At 40.9% G+C, this 17906-nt stretch overlaps 3 protein-coding genes across 4 annotated transcripts; 1 reads left to right on the forward strand and 2 right to left on the reverse strand.

The window, feature by feature from the left end:
- Window positions 1-723: 723 nt before the first annotated feature.
- On the forward strand, window positions 724-1804 carry LOC124201640. Of its 2 annotated transcripts, none has more exons than XM_046597836.1 (4): window positions 724-1088; window positions 1168-1219; window positions 1289-1510; window positions 1589-1804. In XM_046597836.1, exons 1-4 carry the CDS (start codon window positions 1011-1013, stop codon window positions 1711-1713), a joined length of 477 nt encoding a protein of 158 aa, XP_046453792.1. In that variant the 5' UTR covers window positions 724-1010; the 3' UTR covers window positions 1714-1804. The 2 variants fall into 2 exon arrangements, 1 of the variants encoding a protein (XP_046453792.1); XR_006877639.1 differs by having other exon boundaries at window positions 727-1088; window positions 1156-1219.
- A 15-nt stretch (window positions 1805-1819) lies between these two features.
- LOC124201512 (leucine-zipper-like transcriptional regulator 1) lies at window positions 1820-5698 on the reverse strand. The gene is made up of 20 exons (XM_046597766.1): window positions 5661-5698; window positions 5404-5627; window positions 5158-5329; window positions 4954-5090; window positions 4770-4887; window positions 4521-4684; window positions 4383-4458; window positions 4252-4322; window positions 4068-4175; window positions 3919-3997; window positions 3664-3852; window positions 3495-3603; window positions 3383-3406; window positions 3246-3316; window positions 2899-3175; window positions 2665-2843; window positions 2512-2579; window positions 2365-2446; window positions 2163-2297; window positions 1820-2097 (listed from the first exon to the last, which is right to left on the reverse strand). Exons 2-20 carry the CDS (start codon window positions 5541-5543, stop codon window positions 1966-1968), a joined length of 2331 nt encoding a protein of 776 aa, XP_046453722.1. The 5' UTR covers window positions 5544-5627; window positions 5661-5698; the 3' UTR covers window positions 1820-1965.
- A 1030-nt stretch (window positions 5699-6728) lies between these two features.
- Window positions 6729-14770, reverse strand: LOC124198203 (beta-mannosidase-like). The gene is made up of 15 exons (XM_046593949.1): window positions 14284-14770; window positions 13806-13958; window positions 13556-13704; window positions 10230-10349; window positions 9914-9999; window positions 9483-9750; window positions 9238-9388; window positions 8928-9121; window positions 8638-8828; window positions 8382-8572; window positions 7997-8286; window positions 7716-7863; window positions 7430-7641; window positions 7164-7361; window positions 6729-7067 (listed from the first exon to the last, which is right to left on the reverse strand). Exons 1-15 carry the CDS (start codon window positions 14468-14470, stop codon window positions 6816-6818), a joined length of 2790 nt encoding a protein of 929 aa, XP_046449905.1. The 5' UTR covers window positions 14471-14770; the 3' UTR covers window positions 6729-6815.
- Between the last annotated feature and the right edge of the window lie 3136 nt (window positions 14771-17906).

Below are 17906 nucleotides of genomic sequence, written 5' to 3' on the forward strand. Positions count from 1 at the left end.
CGAGTGAAAACTCACCAAAAGCGCTATGTGCTTTCACGAGAATTACGACAGTTTACACATAGCGACACAGAGCACATGCATCGGTAATGTGCATTTGAAAATCAGATTTCTTTGTTTTTCCTTATATTATTGCATAACTCGCGAGATGTGCGGATACACTTGCATATGTGCGGTCCATTAATTTTGCTCCACTTGCGACTTCATCTGGAACGGGAAGTCCGTGTGGGCATGTAATTGTTACGAAAGCATTGACTTTCCCGAGACTTTTACAGCAAGATGATGCGCAGCAGTGTATATAGCTGTTCCTGTTCTCTTCTTCATGTGGCGTGAATAAACAACTGGCTCCTCCATATCATACGAAACCGTTGCACAGGGACAGACAATAAATAGTCGACGATACAACAAGAATCAAATAATTAAGAATTTTTCAAGACAAACTTACATTTGTCGTGCAACGGAACAACATTTAAAAATACTCAACCGATACAGCAGTGGGTTTGTTTATTTTGGTAGACCTTCACGATCGTTTGCACCAACCAACCCAACTGAACTTCTGTTATGACTCCTTCCTTATTTATGTTGTTAGTACGTAATATTGTGTCTTGCGCGTTCTCTTTCGTTTCCACGATTTTCAATTGCAAAATATGTAATGATATAATTTTTATCGTAGTACTTATTATTCTAAAATCCGCAAACACAAACTTATATACATTTTGCTTAGTTCTTACGATATTTTTAGAAAGTCTAAGAGATATTTATCAAAGTTTTCTGTGAGCTATACAAGGCGCTGTCAAAATATACAAGTTTTCTGTTTGGAACATCCAATAGTGCGTGATGATGCCCTAAATAGACAGTCAAGCGAAGCTGCGCAGTTCTGAGAACAGCTTAAGGCACAAAAACTGTGAATCGTTGGCCGTCGTTCGAGTAAAACACATATCATGAAGTTCAGCGTTAACGAATCTAATTAGGAATACAGTGGTTATTGTATGTATAGACCTCATAAATAAACGATGGCGTGTAGAATGAAAAGATTTTGGTGCGATTGCTCACTTCAAACGGCTACAAAATTCATCGGCAGTGTCGATATGGTATTGATTGTCTTGGTCTTTAAAATTTTGTCATGTCGATAGCATTCTGCACAATGTCTTTTGTAAGATTCATTAACAGCTGGTAAACGTGACGATTGGTGTCTTACTCTCCTCCAGGACGGTTGTTAACGGTAAAACGAACCAACATGATTTACTTCATTATCTTTTCGTTTTTCCATTATTTAACTTATTTTAATTAGGACCCAATGATATTATGTATGCTACCGCTACTTTCGCATTTGTACTGGTAATGTTTTCTATTCTGCTCATCTATGCCGCCCGATGTCGCCGCCACCAACTTGTGTTACCGTGGTTGATCGTGCAATTGCTTGAAAGGTGTTTCATAGCCGTGTTTATTGCGGTAGGACTTGTAAGGCACGCACTCGGCGTGGTGCCCATTATTCTTATTTTGTTTGCCTTAAGTAAGCTAGCTTTGTTTTGTTGCAGTAGATTCAGAGTGAAAAATCGTAAAAACTAAAATTGTTCTTTGTCATTTCTAGTTTTTGCGTTTTACCTGTGGTGGGTGGTTGGCTGCTTTTACCTTGAACTGACAGACGAAGAGAGAGCTGATGTAACTCGTACTGATTCGCAATCTCGAGAATTGGAACACGAAGAAAATGCATAGATTAACGGAATAACAAATGCCATGAAAACTACCAACTTATGATGACATATCCTTTGTCGCGAGGAAAAAATAAAATGTGTTTACTAATGAAGTAACGAATGCTTAATTCCGTGCTGCGCGATTATATTGAAGGGTACTTTGGTGTAAGCGTAAGACAGGTAGTGATAAATTATGATAAAACTTTAACATCAACTTTTGCACGAATGTCATTGGGCTGTCCCGAATTTCAACCTAGGAATGAACGTTACACTCTCAGGCATCGCTATTCAGACTGGTGCACGATAGATCCTGAAGCTTTGAGTCACTCATATCGTCAGCTAAAGCTTCTAAAACGTCAAGTAACAACTCTCGACTTAAACTGCGAATTCGAGGCATTCTTGCCACCTAAAAATAAACAATTATGGAAATAAATTTTTAAGACGTAATTGAACAAGTTAAAATTTAAGTACTTTTGGAAAGTGATGAACAATAAGATTCAAAGCGTATTTCTTCATATCAATTGCCTGGATGCGGTCGGCTGCTTCGAGGATTTGTATCACATTCTCAAACGTGACATTCATCTCGAGATTTTGTTTACAGAATGCCTAAACAAAGAGAAATAGAATTACAAAAACGACCGAAGAGGTTTGGATTAAATTGTGGTATAGCAACCTGCATCCTGTTGTTGGTAAAACCGTAGAAAAACGGAGCACTGAACAAGTACAAAGAGTCTTCTGGAGGCATGTTTACGTCTCTGAGAATGACATTTAGATATTTTATTACATTATTGTTAGCATTTATTAATATTTAGAAAGGTACCCGTGGTAAATGTAGCGAATAAGAGAATCGAACGATTGCCTGGAGGGAATCATTTCTCCTATTGCAATCTTTAAAGGAAAAAAAAAATAAAAAACAAAGAAGAGAATGTAATTACAGTAAAAGTTAGTTGATGTCGTAATATGTTATGCTTACGTTCACCGTAGAGTCTTCAGGCATGAAAGATCGAAACATGGCTTCAAAGTAAGAACATCGCGCTGCGAGGATTGCTTTATGCGCTGGAATGGATGTCCCTTCTAAGACTAATGTAACGTCACAAAAGTCCTTTCCTATTGAACGAACAAACATTTCCATGTCTTGTTCAAGATTTGTGCCTGAAAGAAGAAAAAATAAAACAACTATAAGAATATAAGAACTACCACAAAATACCTGTGTTATCAAACTGAGGTTCAACTGGAACCCGAACGTGTGGCACTTGTCTACGCCGAATTATTTCAACCATGAGAGGTTGATCTAACGTTTCAAACTCGTTGCTCATAACGATCGCATTGTAGTTTGATTCCTTGACAACGAAGCGTAGACAGAATTCTTTGATAAAATATAAACGAAGGGTTGTCGCATTAGCTAATGCTGCCAAAACGTTACGGTGATTGATAATCGATTCTAGATATTGTACACTCAACTGCTCCAGTCGTCGCATATGAAACTAAGGTTACAAAAAAGTAATGGTAAGGTAAAAATTTTTTTCCAACCCTACATCATATAAGATACATTACCTGAACAGCGAGTCTGTAAACATCCATTATGAGCAGCACAACACGGTTGCTAGTTGCTGGTTCCTTCCCCGCTGCAAAAGTAAGTGAATAATAGTTAAATCACGTTACGCTAATCAATAATCATAAAACAAACTCACTTTTCAATGTAGGATCAATCGAATCTGTTTAATAAGAATGAGGCGATAAACCAAGTAATAAAACATTAACACGAATCATATAATAAAAGTGTTGAAATTTGTCAATACAAACCAGTGTAAATGAAGTTCAGTATCATTTCAAATGCTTCTGGAACGGCATCTTTTAAACGAACTTCTAGTAGTGGAAGATCTTTGAATGGTACGAAAGAGGAACCAAAAACCTAATAAAAAATAATGAATTATGAAAGATTTCCAAAGAAAATGTTGATTATGTTAATAACCTTTTCTAAATGTTTGTCGCGAGCCTCTTTGGCTTGACGAATTCGAGTTCTGAGCCACTGAGACCGTGCAGCAACTAGGGCTACATGAGCAGGTATGCGAACGGGATTTTCATCGGGACCAACAACAAATTCGATGTCGCAGAATTGCCGCGTCTCAAGCAATTTACCAAAATCATCGTGAAGCGTACACTGTAAAAATACATTTGTCAAAATCAGAAAAGATCTAAAAAATTCATTAACTTTGAAAAATCTTACCTTAGGATAACTTGAGAATTGGAACCGAACCATTTCTCCGCTTCTAACATTATTATCAACTGTGCCACCAAACACATACCTAATTTTAACATTTAAATAGAATTGGACTCAAATGTTTTGAATACATAAAGTAATTGATGAAAAATTACATTCCGTCACCGACAACGGTAGCTGCATGGAACAATCTACCAGAAGGAATCTGGTGGGAATCTGCAGATGGTGAAATCACTGACCAAGTTTGAGTGCACAAGTCAAAGCTATAAAAGAGAACATTCATTATTCGTGATTCATATGAGAAATGTCTAGATTCGTAGGAATATCAGGGACACATACCAGTGTAGATCGTTTGGAAGAGTACTATCAGCTGCTCCGCCAAACACGTACAAGTGACGGTCATAAGCCACCTACAAATAATTGTTTCTCAATAATTTTTTTTTATTACTGAAAATTAACTATAATAATACCATGGTATGACCATAGCGTCGAGTAGGTGGAGGAGGAGCACAACGCAAAATGTGATCCGTAGTGATACGTGTCCAGCTAGGAAGTTAGCGAAATTAGAATACGAGAAATTGCTATTAGATTTCGAGCATGCCTCTTACCATCTACTCTTGAACTGAAACTGGAAGAGATTATTCGTGATTTTGGCTCCGCTTTGACCGCTAAACACGAACATGGAATCGCGTGCCACGGCAACTGGAAAGTTGCAGCAAGTAGGGGGACATTCTCCAATTTGAACAACTTCTTCCCATGTTCGTGGCTCACCCTTTTTACCGGATGAATTCATTAGATAATTTTTTCCAGTTCAAACTAAGTTTAAGATAAATTATGAAAAGTCGAAAATATATTACAGGGAGCAAAGAGATAGTCCACATGTCATTTAGCCTAGCATTTCCATCATAACCTGCAAATATCCAAAGTTTACCGCCATGAACAGCTGCTCCATGAGCAGAACGAGGAACGGGAGTTCTATGTGAATTATGAAACAAATATTATGTAAGATAAAAAAATATGTAGTAAAAAATATATCCTTACTTTCCAATGAACTTCCATTCAACCCACTGGCCAGTGGGAAAACGATACTCAAACAAGTCGTTTCGATTCGTTAGATTAGAATTTGAGTGGATATCCCCAGTGTACCCACCAAAGACAAACATGGATGATTCATGTACCTTTTGTGATGTATAGAGTAAGATTATATGAATACACTTTTTTATGAATTAATGAAATGCTACTTACCACGGCAGAGTGATGATAGCGTGGTGCAGGAGGGGTTCCCGTAGAAAATGCTCTTCCCCAAGATTGCTCTTTTACATCAAATCTAAGTAAATCATTCAGCATGTTTTTTCCATTATCTCCCCCAAAAACATAGATGGCTTCCTTGTGTGCTACAATAGTGTGCTTACTCCGTCTGTGAATGATATTAAAACAGATTAACCATAAGTTATCCCATACATATAAGATAGTTGGAAAAATGATTCTTACTTGAAACCGACAAATTCATCACAGTCTGGCATGCGTTTCCATTTGTGAACAGTTTCAAATGGACCCAAATCTAGAGTAAGGGACACAGCTGACTCAGGCCAATTATGGTCAAAGCCGATCTTCGTAAAACTATCTGACATTGTGACTGAAAATCTAAATCCACGTTAATATCTATCTTGACATATTAGACAGGAAGTCACTTCTGAATGTTTGGTTTCCTGTGTGTAGTGTTGGTGATACTGATGTTGATAGTCTGTTGTGTTCCTCCTTACCGTCCTTGGTGTTACCAAAGCAGACGACCAAACAAGTAGAATAATTTTACTCGCCATCTATTGTGAAAAAAGAGTAAGTTTGAAAACTGCAAAAAAAAAAAAATCCATTACAGGATCCCTAGGAGAATTTACCATCACGTAAAACAAATGTATTCCTCTAGACGTACCAGCAACTGCTCCTTGAAAAGTCGTAATATTTGGCATGGTACGTACGTTGCGATAGATTACTGTTAAGACCATGCATGCACTATTATTGCACTTCCATCTCGTCAGAAAGCCACATATTACTTGTTTCTGAAAACTGTCGGTCACCGCAAGTTGCCTGAATGGAACAATACGAATGCTCATAAACAGAGGTCTCATATAAAATCTGGCTACTATATTGAGGGCACCATCGTAATGTTAATTCGGATATTACTATTTTCAGACGGGCTGTCCTAATTTCCATTATCCCATAGCTAACATCGGGCTATCCAAGCCCAAAATTTAAGAAAAAAATAGGGGATATTTTCCGGAATATGCCCAGCTTTGATTATTTCCTTCTATAGTATGTTGCCATTAATTTTTGTTTTGTTATGTAAGACAACAAAACGGAAGATCAACTATCTAAAATCATCAAGGTTTCCTTTTTGAATCTAGGATGTAGAATTTATTGTCGTAATTGACTGGCGGTAGCCTCAAGCGACCAAAGTCCCTTATTTCTTCTCTCAAAGTCAAAACTGTACAACAGTCTGAACATGAAAAACAATCTCGGCATTGTTAAAATTTTTTAGTTACATTTTTTTGATCGAGAATCAAAGATCAGACTTACGTTGTACGAACTACGAAACTGTATTTTTCGTTTCCGGTTCGACATACCAAAAACGATCACGAATTTCGCAAATTAAAAATAATTTTTCTCTCTTTGATACAGATTTTAAAAGAAAATAAATCAATCGGGCTTTTTTTTATCTTAAGTAGAATCAATTACCCCGAAACACGACTCGATAATCAAATTCTAAGAAAGCACGAAACCTTCAGTTTTTTTTCATTAATTTGAATCAACAATTCTGATTTTTCCGGTACAATTATATTACTTTTCTGGTTAGAATAGTATACAAGTAAAGATAGGAAGAAATTATAGTCACGTTCAGCCCACAATCATAGAATAATTTGAGCCAAGTGAATCAAATTCAAATTGTTTTTGAAATTACCAATGTCGACAATTTCAGTTTTGGAGTAGAATTTGACAGTCTTGAAGCGGTCGTAGAACATGAATCCGTTGGTGGAAAACGTACCGCAGTAAGTGCCAGAATCAATCCAGACGAAAGCGGCAACGTTATCGGTAGCCAAAGTAATGTTCACCGTCCACTCGGATCTCTGAGTAACATAGACTTTGCTCACATCGACGACCTAGAATCGCGGCCAGACAAAACCATTTGTATGAATTTCTATCCCATTATTCTACATACAAAGAAAGCAGACTTCCCATTTAGGAAAACAAATTACCTCAACAGAAGCCATCTGCAAGTTGCCGACATTCGGAAAAGATGTTAGGAAGAGATAATTAGGTGGCGCTATGCTTTCCTGGCCAGTGGTTGTATCGAAGAACGCGCTAGTAATGAAGCAGGTCTCTCTTGTGCAACCTGTTTCGTTCAGCAATTCATTTAACGACCTGATCCAGACGGGCTCACCCGCTAACATGTCCTATTTGGATTGCAATTTAGAGTTGTTGGCTTTAAAAGAATCGATTTATTGATGATTATGAGTAAAACCTGATTGACGGGTGAGCTGAAACTGGCCAATGGGTCCAGTAAGTCCCAAGAGCGCAGCGAAACAGTCAGGATACCAGAAACCAAATCTTGTCGGCGGTCGAAATGAACAAAAGCGGCCACAGTTCCGTCGTCCAACTCGGTCAAGATGCAGAGGAACGGTGCAAAGAAGTCGACGGCGAAATAATGTAGGGGTTTCCATCGGCCGCCATATTCTTTTGAAGCGATGAGGCGATTAGCCTACTACAAGAAACTCTCAAGCGATAAGGAAAGGGTTGATTTTCATTACCTATGGAGGCCCATGAAGGCGCTTGCCAAATGTCGTTCAGTTGCCAATAGAGCGCAGCCATTGTGAGCCCTGCTCCATTCTCCGACAACTGGTATTTGTGCCTACGGTAATGTAAAGTCTGCGTCTTGATGGCTTGCGCTTGGTGCATCTTTTTAAATGAAACCAACGGGAAATATCAGTATAGCTGCTGCTGTCCGCAAACGATTGAATAAAGGAGGTAATGCGGTTTCGTAACGAATTTTTTTCTTCTATTAACCTTCAGTTGGTGAATTCAATTTTACCTGTGTTAGGTAAATCATATCCTCAAGCCCTCTCCTGGTCGACAAGTTTGTCTTCGGTAACCCAAATCTGGACGAGACTTGAAGCTCCATTTCGAAATTTCCCAGCGGGTGATGTTGGCGGTTGGACAAGAGTGCTCCATTGAAAGACCAGTCGTCGTCATTGGACGGGTCAGCCACGGTTGCCCAGGAATGAACGGAAGGAAGAGCTTGAAATCCATATTCCGTCGACATTCGTGGTTTCGGAAATGAGGAAGAGTTCCAGCCGTTGGAATAGTAATTGTAATAGTGGACTGTGTGCACATGAAAACAACATGGTTTCTTTGAGGTGGCCGAGTCTATGCGTGGTAGACAACAACTAACTAGTTCATCTAAAAAAAATAATTACCGTCGCCATAGAGTTCACTGTAAGGATCTCGAGCAATGTGGCCTTCTTCCTCTGACAGTTTGCCATTCGACGGGCTAGAAACGACGAACGGCCTGGAAGGATCTTCCCTCCTCACGATTTCACGGATAGTATCGACGTAAAGTTTGATGTAGTCTTGTCGATAGAGATTGAAATCGCTGAGAGTGCCGTACCTATAGAGTACCCAAATTTAAAGCCGTTATTACGTCGATGATGGCCATTGTTTTTTTTAATCTACCAGTTCCCTCTGAGAGCCGCTTCGTTTTCATTATTTCCCGCCCAGAGGACGACCGAAGGATGGGCTTGCAATCGTCTGACTTGCTGCACGACTTCTATTGACACAGACTCTAGAAACCAGGAGGTCGTCGGGTACATGGAACAGGCAAACATGAAATCTTGCCACACCAAGATACCAAGCTCATCGGCCGTCTGTTGGGTCCCGAAGGCAAACGTCATAATAAATAATAAATAGCATAACATATATTTTGTTTTAAAATCAGGTTTTTCTATCATAAACATATAGCTGACCTGGTAAAATTCGTCCAGTTCGTAAATCCCGCCGCCCCATACGCGGAGGGAATTCATGTTGGCATCGACGCAAGAAGTCAGCAAATCACGAATGTACTCGGGCGTGACGAGCTCGGGGAGAACGTCGGCCGGAATCCAGTTGGATCCTTTGAGGAATATGGGCACGTCGTTAACTTGCAGATAAAACGTCCGACCTGAATTCGAACGCGTGTAGAGTTGATGCAAATGCGCAAAAAAGTAAGGGCGTTAGCGATTGAGACATCACAGCATTTCCACAAGTGAAATCAGTGCAAGTGATGGTATCTCTCACCTCCCGTTTGAAGGTCGTCCTCAACTAGAACAACAGTTCTGAAACCGATTAGTAGATTTTTAGCGATGGCCACTTGTTCATTCTCGGAATAGCTGACAGACAAATTATAAAGTGTCGGATTGCCGTAACCGTTCGGCATCCAAGGCTCGATCTACATTTAAACAGAACATTACACGTCCGATCTATCACTGAGGCATAGAAAGTAGACGAGATAAAAACTGGTGCGTATATTCTAGGGAACGAACCTGATCGGCTCCAATTCTCAGCTGGAAGCGGACAGTCGCTTCTCTTTCTTGATCTCCAGATACAAGGCTGTCGTCGATTAATTCATGCAGTAATACGTCTTCGTTATCAAAAATTCGAATGGCCCAAGTGCCGGAATGAGAAACGCCAATGTCGGCCGTCTCGCAGTGCATAAGGAGATCAACCTGCCAGTCGCTGCCGTTGAGAGAAGTTTCAACATAAACATCTCTGAGCGTAATCGACTGGTACGCCTCCAAAGAGACGGCTTTCCTGCGCATTAAACGTATAGTAGCAATTACGTTGATTATAATAAAACAGCGACTAGCTCTCTCTATTTCTTGTTTAATCTCGTCGTACCATTGCAGCCAAAGTCTTCATTAGAATATCATTACGAGATGTGACGGCAAGTAAATAATAACGTGCATAGACCTACCACAGACCCATGGAAGGGAAAGCAGGTCCCCAGTCCCAGCTGAAAGAAGCCTGCATTTTCCGGATGAAATTGGCGTGGCATTCTCCCTTTCGTTATCGAGAAATTCCGTTTGATAAAGAAGAGGTGATTAGGGTGTGTATAGGACATGCGCTATTATTATTTGCGCGGCAATCTGTGCTCTCTAGTTGGGATTTAAATCTTTGGACACGTTTTGCAGCATTGAAGGCCCCGAAAGGTAAAAGAGAAACAAAATCCCACGAACCAGCAGACCCGCAAAGAAAATTCTAGACATTAACATGAAAAAAGGGGAACGCACCTGATACTCTGGCGGTACACAGCGCGGCGGTACGATATAATCCATCAACTGTTGCTCGTATCTGTTTCGCGAGACGGCGACGGGCGATCGGAATTGTACACGCAACTGATTGCCTTGGGCCTGTGAGAATATAAAAGCAAAACATCAAAGAAAATTCAGCAGAATGATCTATCTGCACGTAGAGCTGTTCTATTAACCTAGTCGTCCGAATCCGCGTGCAAAACTGCATAGATACTTTCAACAACAAAAATTTCGCCACTTTCGTTCTACTCCAGCGACAAAACAAGACGAATTCGCTGCTCTCAATTATTTATGCGCGCTTATTGAATATGTGTTTTGTGGGCGCACGATGGCCGCCTGTATTTGTTTGACTCTATATGTGCCATATACTTGATAGTTATAAAATAAACGGGTCGCGTCTCCATTTACAAGGGAACCGGTAAATGTTTCGACGAAACAGTGTGCAGCTGTTGCCATTGGGAATCCCGTTAGAATCCAATTTGTATTTATCTCTTCTGAGACGACGTTTCAGATTTTTCAACTTGATGCTCCTTTATATAGTCCCCAAAGAAATGATTTTCGTTGGCCAATAGAATAGAACTTTCAACTAGACGAGAAATGCCGCAAACGTGAACCAGCAGAGACGAGACAATCGTTTTGTTTGCGACATTTTTTGAACGTTTCTCTTTATCCCCCTTTCCGAATCATTTTCCTCGAATTAGAAGTAAGGATGGCACGTGAGAAAGTATCTTCGTCTAGACGCGTGTGATAACGTTCAACTCCTCTCTCTCTCTCTCGCTCTACTCCACTCTTTAAAGGTAAAGTTGCGCGCGGTTCCATCACTCGTGTGTAAAAAGATTTCGTTTAGTTTCGCTTGGCTGAACCAACTAAGAGCAGCCACACGGCATCAGCAGCAGCAGCAGCTGCTGCACAAAGCGGCCGCAAAACATGAGCTAAAAAGAGCACGCCGGGCACGAATTTGCGTGACCGCTTTGTCCAAAAATTAAGATCACATGAAATACGCGGCGACAACGACGACAAGTGCACACACACAAGATGAGAGCATGTAGAGATTTTCCGCTCTCTCTCTTTTTCAGAGATCTTCGAGAATCTCTGAGAAACGGCAGCCGCCGATTTACGAAAGCCAAAGTGTAAAAAGGAGAAAGAGAGAGGGAAGTATATGGTGGCAGTAGATGTGAGTGGAGAAACCGGCTGTAGTGAACCTTTAAAACTCCATTATATAGTTGCCGTAATACACTCGATATTCTTTACGGTTGCGAAATGGCAAACGTGAACGGATTAAGAGACGGGGGTGGGCTTCTGTCGTAACACAAGAGTCGTAACAGTGATTGCCTCGTTACCTTGTAAGGGAGATCAGAATTAGAGATTCCTGTATTGCTATAACTTTATTTGGAAAAAAAGAAGCAGGGCGCGAGGAACATTTTACGATCCTTGCCCCGTCCCACTGCCAAATAAAGCTGCGAAATATTTTGTTTTAAAAAGAAAAACAAGACACCGCAACTCTCCCTCTGTTGGATGCAAAGTCTTTAGTCATCCGTCGGCCCCACATCCAGGACAGATACACATCTATTAGTTCCACATTCGGCTGCGTATACTAAATACGTTACGTGACCCAGATGGACCCAGTCCACACGGTCTATACCAAAGTCTCCAGACCTGTTTACTTGATAATACTTGTAGATTTGTCACCGGCCGGCTGGACGAAGCGACTCATTCATAATGAACATAATACAGCAAAAACTATGCGGCAAGTGCTGTATGAGCGTAGCTGCAGCCCCTAATAAATTTACGGTGAGGTAATCAAGGTGCGCCAAGGTAAGAAAGCTGGAGGTGGGCTTTTCATCTCGTGTTTCACTTCATAAATCACGGCGTTTTCCACAAAAATCGAACACACGACACACACGCGCGAGCGGGGGCTAACAATAACGATAGTCTCTCAACCCGAAAGTTTTTTCCCAGTGGCGGCCGTGCCGCATTACACAGAGACTTTCTCTGGTTCAATTGTTTCTGACAAGGCCATTCGGCTGGAATCAAGACTATACATTGCATTTTATTCCCCGGCTTTTTTCTTGATTTTCTTTCCCTTTCTTCGTCTTCGAGTAATAAGACCGTTGCGAAAAGTTAGTCGATTAAACAAAAGATGAAAACGAGCTGCTGCGATTGCTGACTGACAGCATTTGCCCCAACTTTAAACACACGAGCTGCTATCGAACCTTTATTGGGCCAAAGATGGAAAAGGAAAAGAATGGGAAAGGAGCAACACAGCAGACGTGTTTTGGCTATGCAACCCAATCTCAAACCGAACTCAACTCATGGCATCCAATGGAGAAAGGTTCGCTTTGAAATCGAGAGTCTACAGCACGGGAAGAATAATGGTAGATCTTGTGTGTGTGTACAAGAGAAAAACAATAGAAGGCAAAGAGAAAAAGAAGTGGAGAGCCGAGAGCCAGACAGCAGCAGCAGCGATGGCCACAGGTTCACCGTTTGCGAATTTTTGGGGCAAGCCCCGCCGAATAAAAAGTAAAAGGGACTCTCGGACCCTGCTGTAGAGAGAACTAGATACCGTACATTGACAACCTTGTTGCGGTCTGGTCCCGACTTATATTTATTCACCCATTTCTTGACAACCTGACTCTCGCATATGCTAAACAATTTCCAACGCGACACGAAGTGGCCGCTATTATGCAATGCACTTCGATCGCAGCGGCTGGAAAGGAAAAAAAAAAGGAACTCGAAACAGTTTATAAGTGATGAAGAGAAAGACGAAAGACGTGAGCGGTGGGTGTTGGTCTCAAATGCCTGGCAACAAAGAGAGCGAATGGCAAACAGAACTGGCAGCAGCTTTAAAAAAAGAAAAGACAGCCGTTCAAGGACTCATTTGAATCGTATTGTACAGCGTGTACAAGGGCAGCAACAAGAGCAACTGCAAGTCTCAGCAGTTCAGCCCCGGCAAAAAAGAAACAATTAGAAATCCACCGTCTTAGATGTAATATGCATAACGGGGCTCTATTTTTTTATGACTCTTTTTACCTGCTGTAGCAGGGCGTGCCAACAACATTTCGACGGACTTTTGAAACATTTTTGTTACGTGAGTTTGTTTGTATTCGTAGAATCCGTGTCCGAATCGGGGCGGGAGGTTGAGGTTAGAGCATATTGGACGCGGCGAGATCACTTTTTCTTTTTCCTCGACATGGGAATAAGCGTGTAATAATTTTATGCCAAGTGTTCAGTACTCCATCTCCCCTTGTCTCTTTCTTTTTTTTTTTCCTTTTTGTTTCTGTAATTTTATCTAGTTAACGACTCACCTTGAGCAGATTGCGAACGTTGAAACGGTAACGGACAAACATGTTGTCCGTTTCTCCGAGAAATAATCTATTCAATGATATTTCGGCGATGGTGTCAACTCCGTGCAGGACGAGGAAAACTCCCGGCTGATTCACCAAATTGGAATCCACTGGAGAAGAAAAAGAAACGTGATTAAATTGAAGATAACAGCATGATTGTCCGACAAAGCAGTTGATGTCATACAGTTTGAAGTATTAGGTTAGAACCTACCGTCGAAATCCAATGCATAATTCCAGTCGTTGAAAGCTATCCAGCGGTAATTGCCATCGTTGAAACGATAGAGAAGAGGTCCGGAACGGAGGACTCCGGCTCGTTCCAAATCGGTGTAAATTCCCCCTGGGACTTGGCCCTCAACAACCAGACCTGATTATAATATAACAGACCGTCACATAACAGAAATGTTAATAAAACAACATACAAGGGCTTAGTCAGAAATTGGTTGAAAAATGAAATAAAATTAGAGAAGAGAAATCTCGCCAGGAAAAAATATTCGGTTCCGTCTGGAATGAGATAGCCGGTCGTTCGTGTTTGTAAGAAGGTCAGATTATTATTAAGGGGAAAAAAATGAGAATAAACAAAACAGAATGGGAGAAGATTGGGAGCGTAAGTACACGCACACGAGTCTTCCACGATATATACTCTAGTTTATATGCTGCTGCTGCTGCTGCTACATAACCGCGAGACTTACTGCCGTTGGGTAAAGAAGTTCGCCACTGGTAACCGTTGGCCGTGGTCAAATCCAGTCGGACGTTCTCGGCCGACACAACTGATGGCCTGAATGTGTCGCCCGGCATGAGATGGCAATAACACAAGGGAAGAATCAGCATCCAGAACGGCGTCCAATAGCTGGCACAAACCATTTGTTTCATCGTCATGAGCAGTTTAACTTCCAGAGTTTTTTTATTTCTTTTTCATCACCAGGATGTCCAGGAGCAAAATTTAGACGCGAGATAAACACGGCAAATATGTAGAATTGGAAGGAAGAAAAAGAAACACCTTTTTTTGTCTCGTTCGAACGGGAATTGGAGTACGACAACTTGAGGTTTGTTTCTCTCGAGAAACGCTCGTCTGTAACAACGTAAACAAACTGGGATGACAGTTGACACTGCCCCTTTTTCTTCTATCGCTCGTGTTTTGTTTTGTCTTTTCCTTATCAGCCTGTAACGTTGGAAGACTTTGAACCTCGCCTTAAGATATAAGCAGACGACAAACACCAGATATCTTAATCATCGAACTGTACTAAAATCGATACATAACGATTTGGCCGCTTGATTTGAATTGCGATAAGCTGTGTTTCGTATAAATCTTCTTCTCTCATTTGTCAATTAAACCGAAGAAAAAGGGCGAATAGTAAAGAAAAAGTTTCGTTTCAAGATTTAAAGATGGTGACTCGGGGCTGAAGAGAGAGTAGGTCAGTGGACGCAAAAATAGCGCCGAGTCGATCACTGCGGCAGCCAAAGTCCAGTTTTGGCAGTGGTCCGTACATATCGTTAATATTCGAACGGCCGAGAGCTTTTTCCCGTCCCATACAATCATACAAATCGCTGCCTATATTCTCTGTAGCTCATTGGCCAACGGGTGACCCATTTTTAATGATCATTGCGATGCTGTTTCTTTTCTATTTGAAAAGAGATTCGTATCGACAGATTTCTCCTCGTTTATTTTCAAGAAAACGTTCCGGTATCTTCTCCTTTAATGCACTGCGGGCTATATATCTCCGTTGTTTCTTTTTACCTTTACGATTCATTTGAATAAACTTATAAATATTGAATAGATGCCGCACTACATACACAGCCTTTTATCATATTATTATTTTTGATAAAGAGAACTGATAAAGAGAACTGATCAATAGAAAATCGATAGTGAAGTCGAGCGGTATAAAAACTCCGAAGGTCGTCGGCGGAGTCAATATCACGTTGGGCGCATACACACAGCCGTGTTGAGCTGTTTGCATAATTCATGGGCCGACTGTGAGAGTCGTGAGAGGTCAGATTTGCAACGCCCAGGTTTATTATTTAACTTTTTCTTCTTTTTGTCTCCATCCATCCCTGCCGCCTTTCCTTTATTTGTTGTTTTCCATAGATCCGTGTCGTGTGCCGTGCTGGCCCATACTGTTAATATCCCCCATATAAAAGGCGCATAAACCAAAATACCGAGTCAGCACAAAACAGCACAATGTCGTCATTATGTTACGACAGTTCACGATCAAAACGTCTTATTGAATTTCTTTTTTCTTCTTCTCCGGAATGGATATCTCTTCTTGTTTGTGTATGCAAATAGAAATACAAAGATTTTTGTGATTTATCTTAACCCGAGGTAACCAAAATAACAATCGACAGATGTCGACGGATGGGCGAATAAATAAGAAACAATCAGAAAAGATGAGAGACATGACTGTGGATAAAAAGCGCATCATTTCAAGCGGAAAAACGACGAGAGAGAGAGTTTGAAAGGAGGGATGTCAATTCAAGTTGCACGAGTGGGAGAGCGGCGCAAAAGCTTTGCCAGCATCACGCTGCATGCGTTAACCAGATTAGCCAGGTGCTGCTGCCTCTGCCTGATGGGCGTCTAATATATTTGAATCGTGAAAGGGTACCGTTGAAAGGAGGAGGAAAGATGGTCATAACGAATGCAGAAGAAGAAGGAAAGAAAAGAAAAATGAAAGAATCGTGTAATGACGCAAACTCGATAGCGTCACGTATACACGCAGTCAGCCAGAACCAAAACGGTCGATTCGTGTCAGCGAGCAACTAGGTGAACTCGCTCAAGAAATATTCGACTATTTTACCACTACATATACAGACCAGCAGCATCGAGCAAATGCACGGAAAGCTCATCATCATTCCTCATCTGCCACTGAGATCATTAGTAGATAAGTAATTTATTATTACTGCTGTTTAATCTATTGATTAATAACACCCCATCAACAACAAACAACACGAAAAATGAAAATAAAGAAAAAGAATAATAAATAACTACCAAAATTGAAATGAAAGAGGCATATATGCTAAGTAATGGGCTATTATTAATACCGGTACCCGGCTATGCGCTAATACTAAAATATGTTCGACCATTAACACTCAAACAACAATATCCCAACAGCTAGTAGCATCTTTTGGCCATGGTAATTATTCCAGATAGTTCGCTTCACAGATCCAACAGAATGTTACGGCCAGCAACCGCTCATTCTTTATCGGCCGCCCGATTCTTTCGTTCTGTTGTGTGCAAATTGCTTGACATAGAGAAGCAAGGGAGTGTAGAAGATGAGAAGTATTCCTCCAAGAAATTGTTGATATTTTTCAAATGTTGATGCCATAGATATTGTGTGCATTCAAAGTGGGTCATCTATTCAACTCCCGTGCCATTATACAATACTTGACCAGGAGACTATTTACGCTACACTAGTACATAACAATGACGAGCATAAACCCTATATTAGGAAATAAGGAGAGATAACGGTTCCAATTAGTATTCTCTGATGAGAGCCGATGACCACACGCGCTCTGATATTTACCTATGCGTTCTCTCTAGGAAAACCGCACACCTTCACACTTCACGAGCAGCGACTTTTGAATTGCTTACGGCTGTAGCAGTGTAGCCGTATGCGTCCCATACGGGTGGTATGCGTCCATATACAAACCCGTGGTGTCACGACAGGCAGCACGTCCGCTCGCTCATTGCCGCGTTCATGCAACTGAAAATGAAAAATGAAGACCCATTAGACTGACCACCTGTAAGACACCTTGTATATGTACAAATATGAGTGCATTCATCAAGAACCTGTGTGTTCTACCCATCGAAAGAGCTTAATCTAAATGGCGTAATCAGACTAAGACAAATTATAAATATGAACGGAAAAATATATGACAAGGAAGAATATGAGAACCTACTTGGTAGGTTACAGCACAAAGTACCTCTATATTTATTAGATAATGAAGAATTTTAACGGAACGGAGGCCTTCACCGAAACCTGCATTGAAATATTCGTGTCACTCCACGGTGACAAATAATCTACAGACTCAGACAGGTATATAGTGAAGGCACCGAGGTGGAACCGACGCAGGTGCTGGGCAACGGCGTATTTCCTGGCGCAACATCCACAAATCCTTCAAAATTAACACTCTATAGCCTCTATACAGTTTGTAACACAAGAGTGTGCATTGCAGCACCACTTTCCATAGTTTTAATAAATTTCAAGCAACCACTTTCATCGCTTTCATTAATTTAATGGTCTGGGGTTTTTCTTTTTTTCGGCAGCACATATATCAGCGGTTGACCTCGGCGAACGTAAATTCGACAGTTCACTTTGAC

Source organism: Daphnia pulex, chromosome 1, assembly GCF_021134715.1.
Source record: "Daphnia pulex isolate KAP4 chromosome 1, ASM2113471v1".
NCBI classification, from domain to species: domain Eukaryota; kingdom Metazoa; phylum Arthropoda; class Branchiopoda; order Diplostraca; family Daphniidae; genus Daphnia; species Daphnia pulex.

Coding starts and splice junctions, on each gene's coding strand:
- LOC124201640 (XM_046597836.1), top strand. CDS start 1,011: ATGGCGTGTAGAATGAAAAGATTTTGGTGCGATTGCTCACTTCAAACG. Junction 1,089..1,167: donor TCATCGGCAGTGTCGATATG/GTATTGATTGTC, acceptor ATTCATTAACAG/CTGGTAAACGTGACGATTGG. Junction 1,220..1,288: donor CTCCAGGACGGTTGTTAACG/GTAAAACGAACC, acceptor TATTTTAATTAG/GACCCAATGATATTATGTAT.
- LOC124201512 (XM_046597766.1), bottom strand. CDS start 5,543: ATGTCAGATAGTTTTACGAAGATCGGCTTTGACCATAATTGGCCTGAG. Junction 5,330..5,403: donor GATGAATTTGTCGGTTTCAA/GTAAGAATCATT, acceptor TATCATTCACAG/ACGGAGTAAGCACACTATTG. Junction 4,176..4,251: donor CTTCCAAACGATCTACACTG/GTATGTGTCCCT, acceptor TCTCTTTTATAG/CTTTGACTTGTGCACTCAAA.
- LOC124198203 (XM_046593949.1), bottom strand. CDS start 14,470: ATGACGATGAAACAAATGGTTTGTGCCAGCTATTGGACGCCGTTCTGG. Junction 8,829..8,927: donor AACTGGACGAATTTTACCAG/GTCAGCTATATG, acceptor GGGACCCAACAG/ACGGCCGATGAGCTTGGTAT. Junction 7,642..7,715: donor GCCTTCATGGGCCTCCATAG/GTAATGAAAATC, acceptor TCGCTTCAAAAG/AATATGGCGGCCGATGGAAA.